The sequence below is a fragment of the Oncorhynchus nerka genome, linkage group LG28 (assembly GCF_034236695.1).
Source record: "Oncorhynchus nerka isolate Pitt River linkage group LG28, Oner_Uvic_2.0, whole genome shotgun sequence".
NCBI lineage: Eukaryota > Metazoa > Chordata > Actinopteri > Salmoniformes > Salmonidae > Oncorhynchus > Oncorhynchus nerka.
The window spans coordinates 3,203,363-3,224,449 of NC_088423.1; the positions used below are offsets into that span (position 1 = coordinate 3,203,363).

Genomic DNA, 21,087 nt, shown 5'->3' on the forward strand with positions numbered 1-21,087 from the left:
GATGTCTCATTGTCTGACAAACACCACTGTAGCTCGGACACTTTGCACCGCAGATGCGGAAGGCCAGCATAGGTGGAGAGATGGATTGAAACACCGCCCATATGCAACAAACAAAAAACATCTCTAGTTTAAACGGACTCTTTGAGGTTCTAAGGAAGTAGTCCACTGCTTGACAGGCCTGAAGGTTAAATTCATGAGGGTTATATAGCCACAGCTGCCTCGCCAAGGTTTCATACACCCCTCATAAAACCACACTCATGTTCACATGATTTAATGTATAACACATTAAACTGCCATGAATTTGGGTTGGAGGGAGAGTAGAGTGGTTATGGTGTGACCCTGTCAGGACTGGGCTCTAACTGTAACCTTGTTGAGTGCTGAGTGACTAATGACTGAGTGACGCACACAAGATACAGTAGGTACAAGTACAGCACGAGCGCAGGCAGGTGGAAACGATACCAGTCCTCTCTTTTCTCCTCTTTGTCGAGTAGTGCCTGAAGACGGTTTTATTGGTTTTCTCTGGAGAAAGTGACAGTTGGGGGAAGGTGGGAGCTGTTGACAAAGTGCCCAGGTAGCATAGACTTCCATGATGGCACCAGCCCCGCGGACGGTGTGGGTTCTTCTCGCGCTGTCCGGTGTCCTGAATGTGCGCTCCTGCTGGACTTTTACTTGTCCTTCCATTTGCGAATGTTCAATGAAGAGCGATACATGTACCACAAACGGGAGAGAAACCGGAGAGAAACTCAGCTGCACGAGGGAAACGCAACTAAGGTCCCGAGTCGCTCCTTCGTTTATTCGAAACGTGTAAGTAGCCTACAATTCTATTCAGTTTTTGAGGAGGAATTGTGCGGATATTTTGAAATTATAGCGTCAATATGTATACAGTGTTTGTTAAAATGCACGTTTGTCGAGCTGATTGTTTATTATTTGTTTTTTAAATGTAACCTTTCAATTCAACCAGTCGATTAAGAAACAAATTCGTATTTACAATGAGGGCATCAGTACAGTACCTACTGGTGGGCTTTGCCTTCATCATAATACCTTACGTTTTAAAACAAGTTTTTTCTTTGTGTATTATTTCTAGAAGACTAATTCATCTGCCATTGACAGAAGTTTCAAGCAATGCCTTCAGGGGACTGATCAACGTGTCCAGAATGTGAGTTTCAATCAATCAATTACATGTATTTATTAAGCCATTTTCACCCATGACATACAGTTGAAGTCCGAAGTTTATACATACACCTTAGCCAAATACATTTAAACTCAGTTTTTCACAATTCCTGACATTTTCGGGTAGCCCGAAGCCCATTTTGGCCCATTCCTCCTGACAGAGCTGGTGTAACTGAGTCAGGTTTGTAGGCCTCCTTGCTCACACACGCTTTTTCATTTCTGCCCACAAATGTTCTATAGGATTGAGGTCAGGGCTTTGTTATGGCCACACCAATACCTTGACTTTGTTGTCCTTAAGCCATTTTGCCACAACTTTGGAAGTATGCTTGGGGTCATTGTCCATTTGGAAGACCCATTTGCGACCAAGCTTTACCTTTCTGACTGATGTCTTGAGATGTTGCTTCAATATATTTTCCTCCTCAGGACGCCATCTATTTTGTGCCGTGCACCAGTCCTTCCTGCAGCAAAACACCCCCACAACATGATGCTGCCACCCCCGTGCTTCACGGTTGGGATAGTGTTCTTCTGCTTGCAAGCCTCCCCCTTTTTCCTCCAAACATAATGATGGTCATTCTGGCCAAATAGTTCTATTTTTGTTTCATCAGACCAGAGGACATTTCTCCAAAAAGTACGATATTTGTTGCAAACCGTAATCTGGCTTTTTTATGGCGGTTTTGGGGCAGTGGCTTCTTGCTGAGCGGCCTTTCAGGTTATGTCGATGTAGGACTCGTTTTACTGTGGATATAGATACTTTTGTACCTGTTTCCTCCAGCATCTTCACAAGGTCGTTTGCTGTTGTTCTGGGATTGATTTGCACTTTTCACACCAAAGTACGTTCATGTCTAGGAGACAGAACGCATCTCCTTCCTGAGCGGTATGACGGCTGCCTGGTCCCATGGTGTTTATACTTGCGTACTATTGTTTGTACAGATGAGCGTGGTACCTTCAGGCGTTTGGCAATTGCTCCCAAGGATGAACCAGACTTGTGGAGGTCTACAATTTCTTTTTCTGAGGTCTTGGCTGATTTCTGATCTTTTGATTTTCCCATGATGTCAAGCAAAGAGGCACTGAGTTTGAAGGTAGGCCTTGAAATACATCCACAGGTACACCTCCAATTGACTCAAATGATGTCAATTAGCCTATCAGAAGCTTCTAAAGTCATGACTGTGGAGTGGACATTTGTGGAGTAGTTGAAGGACGAGTTTTAATGACTCCAACCTAGGTGTATGTAAACTTCCGACTTCAACTGTATCTCGTTAGAGTGCCATTATTAGCCCTGGTGACTTGTTTTCTGTTTAACTCTGGGCCTTTTCAGTGTAATAGGTCTGTTTAACTCTGGGCCTTTTCAGTGTAATAGGTCTGTTTAACTCTGGGCCTTTTCAGTGTAATAGGTCTGTTTAACTCTGGGCCTTTTCAGTGTAATAGGTCTGTTTAACTCTGGGCCTTGTCAGTGTAATAGGTCTGTTTAACTCTGGGCCTTTTCAGTGTAATAGGTCTGTTTAACTCTGGGCCTTTTCAGTGTAATAGGTCTGTTTAACTCTGGGCCTTTTCAGTGTAATAGGTCTGTTTAACTCTGGGCCTTGTCAGTGTAATAGGTCTGTTTAACTCTGGGCCTTTTCAGTGTAATAGGTCTGTTTAACTCTGGGCCTTTTCAGTGTAATAGGTCTGTTTAACTCTGGGCCTTGTCAGTGTAATAGGTCTGTTTAACTCTGGGCCTTTTCAGTGTAATAGGTCTGTTTAACTCTGGGCCTTTTCAGTGTAATAGGTCTGTTTAACTCTGGGCCTTGTCAGTGTAATAGGTCTGTTTAACTCTGGGCCTTTTCAGTGTAATAGGTCTGTTTAACTCTGGGCCTTTTCAGTGTAATAGGTCTGTTTAACTCTGGGCCTTTTCAGTGTAATAGGTCTGTTTAACTCTGGGCCTTGTCAGTGTAATAGGTCTGTTTAACTCTGGGCCTTGTCAGTGTAATAGGTCTGTTTAACTCTGGGCCTTTTCAGTGTAATAGGTCTGTTTAACTCTGGGCCTTTTCAGTGTAATAGGTCTGTTTAACTCTGGGCCTTTTCAGTGTAATAGGTCTGTTTAACTCTGGGCCTTGTCAGTGTAATAGGTATGTTTAACTCTGGGCCTTGTCAGTGTAATAGGTCTGTTTAACTCTGGGCCTTGTCAGTGTAATAGGTCTGTTTAACTCTGGGCCTTGTCAGTGTAATAGGTCTGTTTAACTCTGGGCCTTGTCAGTGTAATAGGTCTGTTTAACTCTGGGCCTTGTCAGTGTAATAGGTCTGTTTAACTCTGGGCCTTTTCAGTGTAATAGGTCTGTTTAACTCTGGGCCTTTTCAGTGTAATAGGTCTGTTTAACTCTGGGCCTTGTCAGTGTAATAGGTCTGTTTAACTCTGGGCCTTGTCAGTGTAATAGGTCTGTTTAACTCTGGGCCTTGTCAGTGTAATAGGTCTGTTTAACTCTGGGCCTTTTCAGTGTAATAGGTCTGTTTAACTCTGGGCCTTGTCAGTGTAATAGGTCTGTTTAACTCTGGGCCTTGTCAGTGTAATAGGTCTGTTTAACTCTGGGCCTTGTCAGTGTAATAGGTCTGTTTAACTCTGGGCCTTGTCAGTGTAATAGGTCTGTTTAACTCTGGGCCTTTTCAGTGTAATAGGTTTGTTTAACTCTGGGCCTTGTCAGTGTAATAGGTCTGTTTAACTCTGGGCCTTGTCAGTGTAATAGGTCTGTTTAACTCTGGGCCTTGTCAGTGTAATAGGTCTGTTTAACTCTGGGCCTTGTCAGTGTAATAGGTCTGTTTAACTCTGGGCCTTGTCAGTGTAATAGGTCTGTTTAACTCTGGGCCTTGTCAGTGTAATAGGTCTGTTTAACTCTGGGCCTTGTCAGTGTAATAGGTCTGTTTAACTCTGGGCCTTGTCAGTGTAATAGGTCTGTTTAACTCTGGGCCTTGTCAGTGTAATAGGTCTGTTTAACTCTGGGCCTTGTCAGTGTAATAGGTCTGTTTAACTCTGGGCCTTGTCAGTGTAATAGGTCTGTTTAACTCTGGGCCTTGTCAGTGTAATAGGTCTGTTTAACTCTGGGCCTTGTCAGTGTAATAGGTCTGTTTAAACTCGACCTGTGCACATGTATATACTTGTTTTATTTGTGTTGCGGAACACATACTGCTGGTAGCTGTTGTGAAAAGTGTGATATTGTATGAAAAATGACTCTAAATGCATGTTAAGAAGAGGAAAGGAGATGTCCACTTTGAATGGGTAGCTTTGGAAGAGTTACCAACACACATCCTTTTAGAGAAAGTAGTTTGGTGTTCTTTTATTTGTGATGTGTTATTACTTTTCACCCGCTATTTAGGAGATAAAAAGCATGTCAATTCATATCACTATGAATTTCATTAATCACTTTTGTTTTTGAATCTCATAGACACACAATAAAGTCTCAGAATGTGACTGATTGGGTATCAAAACCTGGTTTCTTGTGTGATACAAGACTGTGTTAGCACACTGAACTAAAGCTGCGAATGTGAAGTTACTATTTACATTTTAATCATTTAGTAGACACTCATATCCAGAACAACTTACAGTTAGTGCATTCATCTTAAAGGTTGAGTAAGTTAGAGTTTTTCGACAAAATGTACCCAAATTTCTATTATATTTTATTAGTTTATATGTAGTGAATGCCATAATGTCGTTATTTTGTTAGATGCTTCTCCCAATTAGCTAAAATCATATTTTTTCAAAGACGTTTTAGCTGTCACGCTAGCTGTTCGGTCCAAACAGATTCACAAATGATGGGAATTTGTCGTGCTATGAACACATTGTCTCCCACCAAGGCACGTGTTGCTAAGCAACCCCCCCTGTACTGTCCTGGGGAGGCCTGCTCCCTCTGTGACTAAAGCCAGTGTGAGAAATGTGCTAACAAATGTTTTTGCTGTGAAACTAAATAAATGCTGCATTCTGGCCAACAAAACTTATTTGCTAGATTCATGACAGTGTTGTTAGACAAAGCAAGGAACGTGAACTTCAAAATGTGATATAGTTTTATTGGAATTTGCAGCTGTTGTTGGTAATGAATTAATCTGCTAGACTGTGATTTGGACTTACTTTATCTTTAAGGTAGCTAGCTAAGAGAGACAACAACATTCCACAGTCATAACAAGAACATGTCTTCCTCACTGCCCTTTCCCACCTGGACAAAAGGAACACCTACAGTATGTGAGAATGCTATTCATTGACTACGGCTCAGTGTTCAACACCATAGTGGAAGCTGACCACTAGGGTTAACAGTGAGCGCTGTTTCCTTCAAGTAGATTTCGGTTTTGACGTTGTGGACGGGAATGGCGGATGGGCGTAAGTTTGAATCAAGTGATAGAAAGTCGTTTTTAAAATATTTGTTTTAAGCCTATCCCAAACCTTAACTCTTATCTTAACCATTTGGAGTTAATGCCTGAATTTAAGAATTTGGAGTTAATGCCTGATTTAAACCTGACCTTAAAAATGTGTAGTTAATGCCTAAACTTAACCTTAAACACTTAACCTTAAACACTTAAAAATTTGACGTTTGGAATTACTTAGACATTGACGTTTGAGAAAAATGTATGAATGTCTAATTCTGATGTGAGACTGTGAGAGCTGGTAGGACAACAACCTCTCCATCAACGTCAGCAAGACAAAGGAGTTGATCATGAACTACAGGAAACGGAGGGCACACCCCTATTCATATCAACGGGGCTGAGGTGTAGCGGGTCGAGAGCTTTAAGTTCCTCAGTTTCCACATCACTAAGGATCTATCATGGTCCAAACTCACCAACACATTTGTGAAGAGGGCACTACAACGCCGCTTCCCCCTCAGGAGGCTGAAAAGATTTGGCATGGGCCCTCAGATCCTCAAATTGCTCTACAGCTACCACCATGAGAGCATATTGACTGGCGGCATCACCGCTTGGTATGGCAACTGCTTGGCATCCGATCGCTAGGTGCTACTTAGGGTAGTGCATATGGCCCAGTACATCACTGGGGCTGAGCTCCCTGCCATACAGGACCTCTATACCAGATGGTGTCAGAGGAAGGCCCTAAAAATTGTTAGACTCCAGCCACTCAAGTCACTGACTGTTCTCTCTGCTACCGCACAGCAAACGGTACCAATGCACCAAGTCTGGAACCAGCAAGACTTTGAACAGCTTCTACCCCCAAGCCATAAAACTACTAAAAAGTTAACTAAATAGCTACCCGGACTATCTGCATTGACTCTTTTTGCACTAACTTTTTTGCCTCATCAGACACGATGCTGCTACTGTTGACCATCTGTCACTTTATTCCTAGGTATATGTACATATCTACTTCAATGACCTCGTACCCCTGCACATCCACTCAGTACTGGTAGCCCTTGTATATAGTCCAAATATTATTACTCATTGTGTATCTATTATTACTTTTATTATTATGTGTTTTACTTTTCTATTACTTCTCTATTTTCTTTCTCTCTGTATTGTTGGGAAGGGCTTGTGATTAAGCATTTCACTGTTAGTCTACACCTGTTGTTTACGGAGCATGTGTAGCTAAGGACAGGGAAGGGGTCGGGGGGCCACCACCTCATTCCAGTTACATCCATATCCCATCCACCCCAATGCATTGCATTCATAACTGAGTCATACACTCATCTGGGGTGACAGCTTTACCCCAGCTTGGCTTGAAGTCAAGGACCCCTAGCTTCTCACAAGCCAACTAGTAAGACTCCTATTATGGTATTTTATCAGGGGGGGTTGCTTAATCTTGCCTGGTTCCAGATCTGTTTACTCTTACCTGTTTCCTATTGTCAGGGGACCAGGCTTACCCTAATCTGATCTGGTCAGGATGCAGCTGTCCCCTTATTGATAACTCAATTAGTGACTGGTTGAGGGTTTGATTGAGGTCTATTCCACCCCTCTTAGCTAACATTATCTCTTTATATGAGTTAATCAGTTAATCATTGAGTAATATTGAACCGAACCCTGCGTGTGTTATAGCTCTCTGCCATAATACGTTGATCACTCTCCAAGAGAAGTTCACCCCAAGCTTATGAGCTCATCAAGGTAAGGACAGACCAGACACCACATGTATTCCGGTCCACATCTACAAGGTTACTGCTTACTCCGTGGCCCAGTTACCACTTAGAATTAGGGTCCAGAAGTGGATATATAGTGTATATAGCATATATGTGTACTATATCGATAAAGTCAATTTTACGCTCTCTGAGCCAGTGTTGCTTTGCAACTCACAAAATGTTACACTGAAAAATCAACACTAGGGCCTAGATTCAATCAGATCAAGCGTTTACAAGCGTTAACCAGCATTGGCCAACATCCGCATAGCAGATGTTTTGGCGTGTTGGAGGTGTAACGGGTATGAGCTGACGTATCGGTGAGTGGATGCTTTTGTGTCCCATCCCACTCCCTTCCTTATTACCCTACTGCGTTAGAAGTCACAACCCACTCCCTTCCTTATCATCCCTACCATATTAGACGTCACAACCACTCCCTTCCTTATCATCCCTACCATATTAGACGTCACAACCACTCCCTTCCTTATCATCCCTACCATATTAGACGTCACAACCACTCCCTTCCTTATCATCCCTACCATATTAGACGTCACAACCACTCCCTTCCTTATCATCCCTAGCATATTAGACATCACAACCCACTCCCTTCCTTATCATCCCTACCATATTAGACATCACAACCCACTCCCTTCCTTAGTATCCCTACCATATTAGAAGTCACAACCCACTCCCTTCCTTAGTATCCTACTGCGTTAGAAGTCACAACCACTCCCTTCCTTATCATCCCTACCATATTAGAAGTCACAACCCACTCCCTTCCTTATCATCCCTAGCATATTAGACATCACAACCCACTCCCTTCCTTATCATCCCTACCATATTAGACATCACAACCCACTCCCTTCCTTATCATCCCTACCATATTAGACATCACAACCCACTCCCTTCCTTATCATCCCTACCATATTAGACATCACAACCCACTCCCTTCCTTAGTATCCCTACCATATTAGAAGTCACAACCCACTCCCTTCCTTAGTATCCTACTGCGTTAGAAGTCACAACCACTCCCTTCCTTATCATCCCTACCATATTAGAAGTCACAACCCACTCCCTTCCTTATCATCCCTACCATATTAGACGTCACAACCCACTCCCTTCCTTATCATCCCTACCATATTAGACATCACAACAACTCCCTTCCTTATCATCCCTACCATATTAGACATCACAACCACTCCCTTCCTTATCATCCCTACCATATTAGACATCACAACCACTCCCTTCCTTATCATCCCTACCATATTAGACATCACAACAACTCCCTTCCTTATCATCCCTAGCATATTAGACATCACAACCCACTCCCTTCCTTATCATCCCTAGCATATTAGACATCACAACCCACTCCCTTCCTTATCATCCCTACCATATTAGACGTCACAACCCACTCCCTTCCTTATCATCCCTACCATATTAGACGTCACAACCCACTCCCTTCCTTATCATCCCTACCATACTAGAAGTCACAACCCACTCCCTTCCTTATCATCCCTACCATATTAGACGTCACAACCCACTCCCTTCCATATCATCCCTACCATACTAGAAGTCACAACCCACTCCCTTCCTTATCATTCCTACCATACTAGACATCACAACCCACTCCCTTCCTTATCATCCCTACCATATTAGACGTCACAACCACTCCCTTCCTTATTTTCCTACCACGTTAGAAGTCACTAGAAAGTGTAGTCTATAAATTATAGAAATAATTACTCCAATGTCAACCCATTGATGTTAGGCTAATGCATGTTTTGTTGCATCCAATGGCAGTGTCCGCGATCAGGTAACGTAACAAACCGCTTGTGGATTTGACAGTTCTAACACAGTTCCACCTCGGACACCTCCAAAATAACTGCTATGTCAATCTGATTGAATCTAGTCCTAGGTCACACTGGCCAGTTTGCTATTGCGGAGTTCAGATGGTCTTGTCTTGTCATGGATGACTCACATTGGCTGGACTCACTCACTTTCCTCCAAGGATGATGATGCTCTGAAATGGCTTTTTAATCATTCTCCAAAAGTAATGCTAATTAAGATGGTATACAACAACTTAAGAGGGAAGGTACATACACACACAACACACACGGGGCTGAGTGAAAATATAAGCATAGTGGGTCGCTAGGTTTAATTATTCTCTGGTTTAAGATGGAATCTAAATGGCTATCTAAATGGAAAGTGTTGGTTAATTACAGATCAGTCGGCGGTACGGTGGCTTGGAAAGGTCAAAACGTATGGAGGTCTATAAAAAGGTATAATTAACACTAGAAGAAGGGGGTTGAGAGGGTGTGGGAGGTTGGTTTGGGATGGGGGATGGGTTGGAGGGTAGAAAGGGCATCATCAGGAAGACAGGAAACAGTCAAGGGCATGTCACTAGAGCCTTCCTCACTGCATTTATTTGTTTTTTAAAGAAGTGTCATAACGCTTCTCTTCCTCTCTGAGCCTAGTCACCTTGACCTCATCACAATACTTATTATTTCACTCTTCCATTTGCAGTCTACGCTCTGCATAATCTCTATTCGATGATTAACGGATATTCCTTTAGAATGGGAATGTACATTATGCTGTGTATTTTTCTGCCACAGTGAGATCTCTCAGAGTGACTGCATCAGGAACATAAGAAACCATGCATTCCTCTCTCTCCACAGCTTGGCTGAGATGTAAGTGTCTCACGCACGCACGCACACACACACACACACACACACCAATTACAGAATTTTCATCTCAAAATTGTCAAGGTTTCAGTTGGTGAGATAACGTTTTGTTCCATTGGAGGCCATGGATTAGACTGCGTTGTCTCCTATCCTGATAAGTTCTGACTGTAATACACTGGTTAATGTGAAGATTTGTGGTTCATTGAACCTTGAATGAGCCATTATATAAATCCATTAGTCTGCCTTGAATGATCCATTATCTAAATCCATTAGTCTGCCTTGAATGATCCATTATCTAAATCCATTATTCTGCCTTGAATGATCCATTATCTAAATCCATTAGTCTGCCTTGAATGAGACATTATCTAAATCCATTAGTCTGCCTTGAATGATCCATTATCTAAATCCATTAGTCTGCCTTGAATGATCCATTATCTAAATCCATTAGTCTGCCTTGAATGATCCATTATCTAAATCCATTAGTCTGCCTTGAATGATCCATTATCTAAATCCATTAGTCTGCCTTGAATGAGCCATTTTCTAAATCCATTAGTCTGCCATGAGTGAGCCATTTGCTAAATCCATTAGTCTGCCTTGAATGACCCATTTTCTAAATCCATTAGTCTGCCATGAGTGAGCCATTTGCTAAATCCATTAGTCTGCCTTGAATGAGCCATTATCTAAATCCATTATTCTGCCTTAAACACAACAATGCATGCAGAATATAATTTACTTACTTTATCCTCTTCATTCCTAGATATAACATTACTGTAACAAAAACATTTAAAAGTATGAGTCACAAGTACACTCATGAGTAAAAAATATATGTTACTTGATTGGGCTATTGGAAATCAATGTTATCTTTTTTTTAAATAAATGTTAATATTGTTCTGTTTTCTGTTATTCCTTAGACAGATACAGAACATCATACATCTGATCAGTATAGAGAAGGGGGCCTTCACTGATCTGCCCAGGCTGAGATACCTGTAAGCCTTTATTACAAGTACAGTATATTGTTAGTTACCATACAACTCTAATTCCAGGTACAATACCTGTTTGTCAATGTTCAATTTATATATATATATATTTACCTCTGTTTCTTTCTTCATCTCCTCTTTCCCACCTTCTCCTCTTTTCTCTCTCCCAGGAGTATCTGTAACACAGGCATAATACATTTTCCTGACTTCTCCACCATGTCCTCTTTGGTGATACTGGATAACTTCTTCCTGTACGTATCCAGAACTTGACCCACTTGAAACTGGATTACAAGTTGATGTTGGTCTACCTTATATTTTAAAATCATATGTTATGATAATATAGCTTCACCCATTTTAAGATAATATACACTCAACCTCAGTGTTACCCTGCAATTTCAATTCCAATTTTTCTCACTGAAAAGGAACTGACCCTGGTCTGTGACATGACATGTTCAGTGGCCAGGCACTGATATTTAGTATCTCTTCTCTACTCTTTGCTTCTTTCTGCTCATCTCACCTCTCCTCTTCTCCTCTCCCCTTTTCTCTCTTATCCTCTCCTCCTCATTTCTGTGTTCAGTGAGCTGGGAGATAACATGCATCTCGACAGCATACCTGCCAATGCCTTTCAAGGTATCACAGAGGAGAGTGTGTACATGTGAGTATCAGTACAATACTATGACTTATTTTCAGCCATACTCCAAACAGCCATACTCCAAACAGCCATACTCCAAACAGCCATACTCCAAACAGCCATACTCCAAACAGCCAAACAGCCATACTCCAAACAGCCATACTCCAAACAGCCAAACAGCCATACTCCAAACAGCCATACTCCAAACAGCCATACTCCAAACAGCCATACTCCAAACAGCCAAACAGCCATACTCCAAACAGCCATACTCCAAACAGCCAAACAGCCATACTCCAAACAGCCATACTCCAAACAGCCATACTCCAAACAGCCAAACAAACAGCCAAACAGCCATACTACTCCAAACAGCCAAACAGCCATACTCCAAACAGCCATACTCTAAACAGCCATACTCCAAACAGCCATACTCCAAACAGCCATACTCCAAACAGCCATACTCCAAACAGCCATACTCCAAACAGCCATACTCCAAACAGCCAAACAGCCATACTCCAAACAGCCATACTCCAAACAGCCATACTCCAAACAGCCATACTCTAAACAGCCATACTCCAAACAGCCATACTCCAAACAGCCATACTCCAAACAGCCATACTCCAAACAGCCATACTTTCTTGAGCAAATGACTTGTTTTGTGGGCTTTAATTTTCTCAGCACGTGTTTAGATCATTGATTAGAGAATTCTCTCATCTAGGCGTTTCATGTAACCTAAGAATCGTTTCACTGCTGATTTCATTTAACCTCATCTAATTGGTTGCAGTAACCATTATAATTGTCATTGAGTCCCCGTTTAGGACAGCACTTGTAAATTATGTTTTTTAATCCTTTTCTGTTGTATGTCTGCAAGCAATTGTAAATCGGCGAAGCTGACATTGACAACCAATTCAAATGAAATGCTTAGAAATGTTTTTCTTCCAGGAAAATGATAAAAAATGGATTCAAGGAAATCAGGTCACACGCTTTCAACGGAACAAATCTGGATAAACTGTATGTATTCCCCTCAAACAATCAACATTTCCCTCCGCTGCTGCTGAGTTTCAGTTGTTACAACAAAGTGCCTGAAACACACGCACACATCCTCTCTCTCAGCAGGAGCTGCTGTTGTGAGTTTTTGTAAGCCTGTTTTGCTGTTGTTTCAGAGTTGTGTCGAGGGCTTGGGTTAATCAAAGAAACTCAATGTACCAGTAAATAAATGTCTTGTGAGACAAAACATTGATTGGGTGCCCCGTTGTTTATTTTACCCCCTTGCCACGCTGAGGCGTCAGCGGCGTCTTGGTCTCGCCAGAATCGCTTTCAAGGAGTCTAAACAAACAAAGCTTAATAAGTTAGTTAGTTAGTTGAGATGAGGATCAGTTGGGCATCCATAGAAAAGTGTAGGTTTTAGAGAAGAAAAAAACAAAAAAAGGGACAAATATCAGAATCCAAAAGCAAAACGCCCATATTTCACTCATTTATTGCAAGTATATAACTGTCATGGCTTGTGCTCATCTGTGATGAAGGCAAACATGACCTCATCCCATGTATTTGACTGTTTTCTTGTGTAGGATTCTGAAAGGAAACAGGTATCTGAGGAACATCCATGAAGATGCCTTTGAGGGGGCCTCAGGGCCAATTATGCTGTAAGTGAATAATTCCTTTGACAACCATAATGTAAAATTCACCTTCAGTATAATAGTCCATTCTTATAATATAAACGTCCTTCCTGCCACACTGACCTCCACAGAGCCCCAGTCTTTCCTGTTTCACACCCTTCCTGCCACACTGACCTCCACAGAGCCCCAGTATTTCCTGTTTCACACCCTTCCTGCCACACTGACCTCCACAGAGCCCCAGTATTTCCTGTTTCACACCCTTCCTGCCACACTGACCTCCACAGAGCCCCAATCTTTCCTGTTTCACACCCTTCCTGCCACACTGACCTCCACAGAGCCCCAGTCTTTCCTGTTTCACACCCTTCCTGCCACACTGACCTCCACAGAGCCCCAGTATTTCCTGTTTCACACCCTTCCTGCCACACTGACCTCCACAGAGCCCCAGTATTTCCTGTTTCACACCCTTCCTGCCACACTGACCTCCACAGAGCCCCAGTCTTTCCTGTTTCACACCCTTCCTGCCACACTGACCTCCACAGAGCCCCAGTCTTTCCTGTTTCACACCCTTCCTGCCACACTGACCTCCACAGAGCCCCAGTATTTCCTGTTTCACATCTTTCCTGCCACACTGACCTCCACAGAGCCCCAGTATTTCCTGTTTCACTACCTATAACGGACAATGTCAAACATACACATTAGTTATACATTTAAAAAAGATTACATAGACAACATCTGACTACTGATCCATTTTTATCATAGAGAACTTGTGGTTTATGGTGCATTGGAGGGATTTCTTAGGCATTAATGATTATTCATCCATGTTCAACAATACAAGGTTTATGCTGTAATCTACGATTTGTCGACCAGGTCTATCTCAGTATTTATGAGATTCTAATGGTATGCATGTTGTCTAGTCTAGTAGTGTTGTTTTTTTGCATCCTGCTTTACTTTGTTAATATCTTTTTTTTTAAATAGTGTTAATAACTTCTTATGGCTGCAGGGGCAGTATTGAGTAGCTTGGATGAAAGGTGCCCAGAGTAAACGGCCTGCTCCTCAGTCCCAGTTGCTAATATATGCATATTATTATTAGTATTGGATAGAAAACACTCAGAAGTTTCTAAAACTGTTTTAATGATGTCTGTGAGTATAACATAACTCATATGGCAGGCAAAAACCTGAGAAGAAATCCAAACAGGAAGTGAGAAATCTGAGGTTGATCGATTTTCAACCCAGCCCCTATTGAATTCACAGTGGGGTATGGATGAAGTTGCACTTCCTAGGGCTTCCACTAGGTGTCAACCATCTTTATAAACTTGAATGAGAGAGCTGCTGTGTTGTGAGGCTGAATGGGAGCTGAATGAGCCAGGTGTCTGGCAGAGAGTCATGGGCTGGTCACGCGCAATTCACATGATATAGCGACCTGCGTTCCATGGCTTTCCTACAGACAAAAGAATTCTCCGGTTGGAACTTTATTGAAGATTTATGATAACACCCTAAAGATTGTTTCTATACTTAGTTTGACAAGTTTATTCGACCTGTAATATAACTTTTTTAATTTTGCGGCCGACGTTCGGATGGACCTGCACGAGCGTTTGGATTTGTGTACTAAACGCGCTAACAAAAGTAGCTACTTGGACATAAATAATGGACATTATCGAACAAATCTGACACAGCGGTTGCATTAAGGAGAGGTATATCTATAATTCCATGTGTATAACTTTTATATCCATCTACATTTATGATGAGTATTTCTGTTGAATTGATGTGGCTATGCAAAATCACTGGATGTTTGTAAACTCATGTGTAAACTCATATTTTTTTAATATAAATATGAACTTTATCAAACAAAACATACATGTATTGTGTAACATGAAGTCCTATGAGTGTCATCTGATGAAGATCATCAAAGGTTAGTGATTCATTTTATCTCTATTTGTGCTTTTTGTGACTCCTCTCTTTGGCTGGAAAAATGGCTGTGTTTTTCTGTGAGTTGGTGGTCACCTAACATAATAGTTTATGGTGCTTTCGCTGTAAAGCCTATTTGAAATCGGACACTGGTGGGAGTAACAACGAGATTACCTTTAAAACGGTATAAGATACATGTATGTTTGAGAAATTTTAATTATGAGATCTCTGTTGTTTTGAATTTGGCGCCCTGCACTTTCACTGGCTGTTGTCATAACATCCCGTTAATGGGATTGCAGCCCTAATTAAAGTATGTTAGGGTGATAGGTTAGGGTTAGCTCTGGGGTGGTAAGTAGCCCAGTGACTAAGGATTTAGACTTGTTTGCCTGTTGGAATCCCGGGCCGGACCATGAGGGAAAAAAAGGGGGATATTGCTCTGGCAACTGGAGTGCTGCTGGGTTCACATCCTAACAACAATCCCCTACTGTTGGGACCTTGATCAAGGCCCCACAACATACTCTCCATCCATTGCAGATTTTTTATGTTTTCATTTTACCCCCCCCCCCTCTTCAGAGGACAAATATCTTAGTTTATTTTTTTTTTTTACAGCTTTTTTGCTACACATACATACACATTTTGCTTGGTACTTTTATATATATAACATCAAGACATTACCAAACAAACTCTTTAATCCCACCTATCACCATAGACCTCCCTTGTTTGGTTTCCATGTGCCATATTTTTCAATTGTGCTGTGATGTTTTACAAAAATGTTGAATCTTTCTAATCATATATTATCCACAGTGTAACGGTTTTCTTCCTGGGAAGGAGAGGAGGACCAAAATGCAGCGTGGTTATTGTTAAGCATCTTTAATAAAGACGAAAACACTACACAAATACAAAATAAGAAACCGTGGCAAAACCTAAACAGCCCTATCTGGTGCAGAGAACACAGAGACAGGAAACAACCACCCACAAAATACCCAAAGAATATGGCTGCCTAAATATGGTTCCCAATCAGAGACAACGATAAACACCTGCCTCTGATTGAGAACCACTCTTGGCAACCATAGACTTACCTAGACAACTACACTGAACACAACCCCATTAATCTAATAAACCCCTAGACAAGACGACACACAATAAATCACCCATGTCACACCCTGGCCTAACCAAAAGAATAAAGAAAACACAGATAACTAAGGCCAGGGCGTGACACACAAATTGTGAGCTAAAGATGAAAACCTTTCCTATGAGTATTATTATATTATTTATTGAATGACTATGGGTTTCCAAATCGCCCAACACTGCTATTTGTATGGTTAATTTTAAGTGCATGTTGTGATTTTGTAACCATTCCTGAACCTGTGACCAGAAACAAGCTACATAGGGGCAATACCAGAATAAATTATCTGTTGATTCTGTCTCTTCGTGGCAAAATCTACAGAGCTGAGAATGTTGTATGCCCCATATATATAGCATTCTATTGGTGGCAAGAATATTATATCATATTTTAAATTGGAAAACTCTGTTGAGTCAAGTGTAGTTTTTTGTACCAGTTCATAACCCATGTGTCTTGGTACATCGGAATTGGTACATCGAAAATCTCCTCCCATTTATTTTGCAACCTGTATGGCGCAGCTGTCAACATTTTTATCCTCAGATGAAATTGGTATATTTTTATATTTAAGCCAGTTCTTTTCAGCCAATTTGTATCTTTAATATATGGCAGGCAAACAAGTTCCCTACCTTCTCCCTTTTCCACTTGCCTCCTCCATTTTTGTGGTAGTGCTGCAATCGGTTGGTTGTAAGTTTGGATTATTCCCAGATATTTTCAATTTTTTATTTTTATTTCACCTTTATTTAACCAGGTAGGCTAGTTGAGAACAAGTTCTCATTTGCAACTGCGACCTGGCCAAGATAAAGCATAGCAGTGTGAACAGACAACACAGAGTTACACATGGAGTAAACAATTAACAAGTCAATAACACAGTAGAAAAAAAAGGGGAGTCTATATACAATGTGTGCAAAAGGCATGAGGAGGTAGGCGAATAATTACAATTTTGCAGATTAACACTGGAGTGATAAATGATCAGATGGTTATGTACAGGTAGAGATATTGGTGTGCAAAAGAGCAGAAAAGTAAATAAATAAAAATAGTATGGGGATGAGGTAGGTGAAAATGGGTGGGCTATTTACCAATAGACTATGTACAGCTGCAGCAATCGGTTAGCTGCTCAGATAGCTGATGTTTGAAGTTGGTGAGGGAGATAAAAGTCTCCAACTTCAGCGATTTTTGCAATTCGTTCCAGTCACAGGCAGCAGAGTACTGGAACAAAAGGCGGCCAAATGAGGTGTTGGCTTTAGGGATGATCAGTGAGATACACCTGCTGGAGCGCGTGCTACGGATGGGTGTTGCCACCGTGACCAGTGAACTGAGATAAGGCGGAGCTTTACCTAGCATGGACTTGTAGATGACCTGGAGCCAGTGGGTCTGGCGACGAATATGTAGCGAGGGCCAGCTGACTAGAGCATACAAGTCACAGTGGTGGGTGGTATAAGGTGCTTTAGTGACAAAACGGATGGCACTGTGATAAACTGCATCCAGTTTGCTGAGTAGAGTGTTGGAAGCCATTTTGTAGATGACATCGCCGAAGTCGAGGATCGGTAGGATAGTCAGTTTTACTAGGGTAAGCTTGGCGGCGTGAGTGAAGGAGGCTCTTGACTCTTGATTTGATTTTCGATTGGAGATGTTTGATGAGTCTGGAAGGAGAGTTTGCAGTCTAGCCAGACACCTAGGTACTTATAGAGGTCCACATATTCAAAAAATAACTACATATGTGACATAACTCCTCCATTTCTATTTGTAATATCATTAATAAATATAATAACATTTTGAGAAAAAAAATCCATAACAAATGTTTTTATGTTAATCAATATATCTGAGTTTAACCATAACATTTGTTGTAATATTTGTTATATATCTTCTGGAGGTTAAAACTGAAATTGTAACCAGCTTTGTATGGCTTGTTGAAGAAACAGCGATAATTTCATTTTCAATTAGTTGGAAATGAGACGTTGTAATCTGTATGAAGGCAAAATAGTAATTTTTGAACAAAGGATGAGCTTTCATTTCTTTTCATCCATCGGGGGGGTGAAGAGAACAGAAGACAATTTTCAGTTGTTTGCCATAACTATAGACAATTAAGTTTCTATTGTTTCTATTGTAAAAAAAACACTGGTGTTTTACTGTATGTTTGTTGTCCAGTGACATCTCCTCCACAGCTCTCCACACCCTCCCCCGTCGAGGCTTGGGACATTTGAAGGTCCTGATTGCCCATTCTACCCCTTACCTGAAGACTCTACCCCCTCTGGAAAGCCTCTTAGAGCTAGAGGTGGCAGAGGTCACTTACCCCAGCCACTGCTGTGCCTTCCACACCTGGCGACGCAAACACAGGTAGGTACACATCACATATTGGTACACACACAGTTTGACATTCAAGAGTCTACTATAACCTTCCTGTTTTTCTCCTTATCCATCCAAAGGGAAAAAGTTGTCCTTGCACTCTCTCCGAACCTCAGAAGGCTGTGCGATGACGATGATGAAATCATGTAAGACAATTATTGCACCATGTATCAGGGGAAAGTTCTGTACACATGTAGCTATATGTCTCTATTGACAGGCTGTTTTTTAACCATTGATTGCACATTTTCTTTTCTTTTTTTGGTCTCAAATTCTCTGCTCAATGTTGTCTTCCCCTTTTCTACAGGGACCCATCAGCAGACAATGTAACAGACCTGTACGACATCAACCTCCAATACCCAGACCTGCAGCTGAGCCTGTGTCCTGGACCCTTCCAGTGCACCCCAGAGCCTGATGCCTTCAACCCCTGTGAGGACCTGCTGGGGTACTCCTTCCTCCGTGCAGTCACCTGGCTCATTACTGTGTTCGCTGTGGCTGGGAACATGACCGTGCTGATTGTACTGATCACCAGGTAAAGGGTTTTGACTAGGTGGTGTACAGCTACGACAGGAAGTGACTTAGTAGCAAGTTAGGAAAACTTACGCAGCAGGTTAGTTGAATGAACAGAGCAGGTTAGGATAATTAGGTTAAGGTTAGGAAAAGGCTTAAGGTTAGTTGAAGCTGAAGTTGTATTCCGTCTAGTCACAACCCAGGTAGAGAGAGAGAACATCGAGATGTATAATACACAAGACTGGCTGGCATAGACCCACATAGCTTTAGAGTGTGGGGATAATGGCAGCCATCTTAGTAAGGGATCAATTTAATCTATTTAATTCTATGGGAAAGAACATGCTCACCTCTTATCCACATTACAGTGTGTGGTTTACTAAGACATGTTGCTTAATTAAATAAGATAAATATAATTAAAACAACATGGTTAAATAAAGGTGAAAAAATAATTAAAACAGTATCATTAAAACAATGTTTCAATTGCTAAATATATTCAAGTGATTGCTGATCTTTTTAACATTTTTGATCATTCTCCTCACCAGTCACCAGAAGCTTAATGTCTCCCAGTTCCTGATGTGTAACCTGGCCTTCGCAGATCTCTGCATGGGGCTCTACCTCCTCCTCATTGCAGCCATGGACTACCACTCCCGCAAGGTACGGTAGTGGTAGTCCAACCACCTACCACCACAACTCCTAAACTGCTCCAGAGGGGCTGCACTCTGGCTGACCCTGTGATGCTTGCTTTCCAATGTTTATACACTGTAGAAAAATACACTGCTCAAAAAAATAAAGGGAACACTTAAACAACACAATGAAACTCCAAGTCAATCACACTTCTGTGAAATCAAACTGTCCACTTAGGAAGCAACACTGATTGACAATAAATTGCACATGCTGTTGTGCAAATGGAATAGACAACAGATGGAAATTATAGGCAATTAGCAAGACACCCCCAATAAAGGAGTGGTTCTGCAGGTGGGGATCATAGACCACTTCTCAGTTCCTATGCTTCCTGGCTGATGTTTTGGTCACTTTTGAATGCTGGCGGTGCTTTCACTCTAGTGGTAGCATGAGACGAAGTCTACAACCCACACAAGTGGCTCAGGTGCAGCTCATCCAGGATGGAACATCAATGCGAGCTGTGGCAAGAAGGTTTGCTGTGTCTGTCAGCGTAGTGTCCAGAGCATGGAGGCGCGAATAGGAGACAGGCCAGTAAATCAGGAGACGTGGAGGAGGCTGTAGGAGGGCAACAACCCAGCAGCAGGACCGCTACCTCCACCTTTGTGCAAGGAGGAGCAGGAGGAGCACTGCCAGAGCCCTGCAAAATGACCTCCAGCAGGCCACAAATGTGCATGTGTCTGCTCAAACGGTCAGAAACAGACTCCATGAGGGTGGTATGAGGGCCCGACGTCCACAGGTGGGGGTTGTGCTTACAGCCCAACACCGTGTAGGACGTTTGGCATTTGCCAGAGAACACCAAGATTGGCAAATTCGCCACTGGTGCCCTGTGCTCTTCACAGATGAAAGCAGGTTCACACTGAGCACATGTGACAGACATGACAGTCTGGAGACGCCGTGGAGAACGTTCTGCTGCCTGCAACATCCTCCAGCATGACCGGTTTGGCGGTGGGTCAGTCATGGTGTGGGGTGGCATTTCTTTGGCGGGCCGCACAGCCCTCCATGTGCTCGCCAGAGGTAGCCTGACTGCCATTAGGTACCGAGATGAGATCCTCAGACCCCTTGTGAGACCATGTGCTGGTGCGGTTGGCCCTGGGTTCCTCCTAATGCAAGACCATGCTAGACCTCATGTGGCTGGAGTGTGTCAGCAGTTCCTGCAAGAGGAAGGCATTGATGCTGTGGACTGGCCCGCCCATTCCCCAGACCTGAATCCAATTGAGCACATCTGGGACATCATGTCTCGCTCCATCCACCAACGCCACGTTGCACCACAGACTGTCCAGGAGTTTGCGGGTGCTTTAGTCCAGGTCTGGGAGGAGATCCCTCAGGAGACCATCCGCCACCTCATCAGGAGCATGCCCAGGCGTTGTAGGGTGGTCACACACACTACTGAG

At 42.3% G+C, this 21,087-nt stretch overlaps 1 protein-coding gene across 1 annotated transcript in view; it reads left to right on the top strand.

The window, feature by feature from the left end:
• The first annotated feature begins 454 nt into the window (after positions 1 to 454).
• The window catches only part of LOC115112836 (lutropin-choriogonadotropic hormone receptor-like), a 28,299-nt gene continuing 7,666 nt past the window's right edge, over positions 455 to 21,087 (top strand). Inside the window, exons 1-12 of the mRNA XM_029639831.2 lie at positions 455 to 804; positions 1,085 to 1,156; positions 9,848 to 9,922; positions 10,828 to 10,902; positions 11,064 to 11,144; positions 11,471 to 11,548; positions 12,464 to 12,532; positions 13,090 to 13,164; positions 18,311 to 18,499; positions 18,589 to 18,654; positions 18,813 to 19,037; positions 19,558 to 19,669. Of these exons, the coding sequence (XP_029495691.1) occupies positions 587 to 804; positions 1,085 to 1,156; positions 9,848 to 9,922; positions 10,828 to 10,902; positions 11,064 to 11,144; positions 11,471 to 11,548; positions 12,464 to 12,532; positions 13,090 to 13,164; positions 18,311 to 18,499; positions 18,589 to 18,654; positions 18,813 to 19,037; positions 19,558 to 19,669 (1,335 nt within the window). The 5' untranslated portion in view covers positions 455 to 586. The remainder of the gene's footprint in view (positions 805 to 1,084; positions 1,157 to 9,847; positions 9,923 to 10,827; positions 10,903 to 11,063; positions 11,145 to 11,470; positions 11,549 to 12,463; positions 12,533 to 13,089; positions 13,165 to 18,310; positions 18,500 to 18,588; positions 18,655 to 18,812; positions 19,038 to 19,557; positions 19,670 to 21,087) is intronic.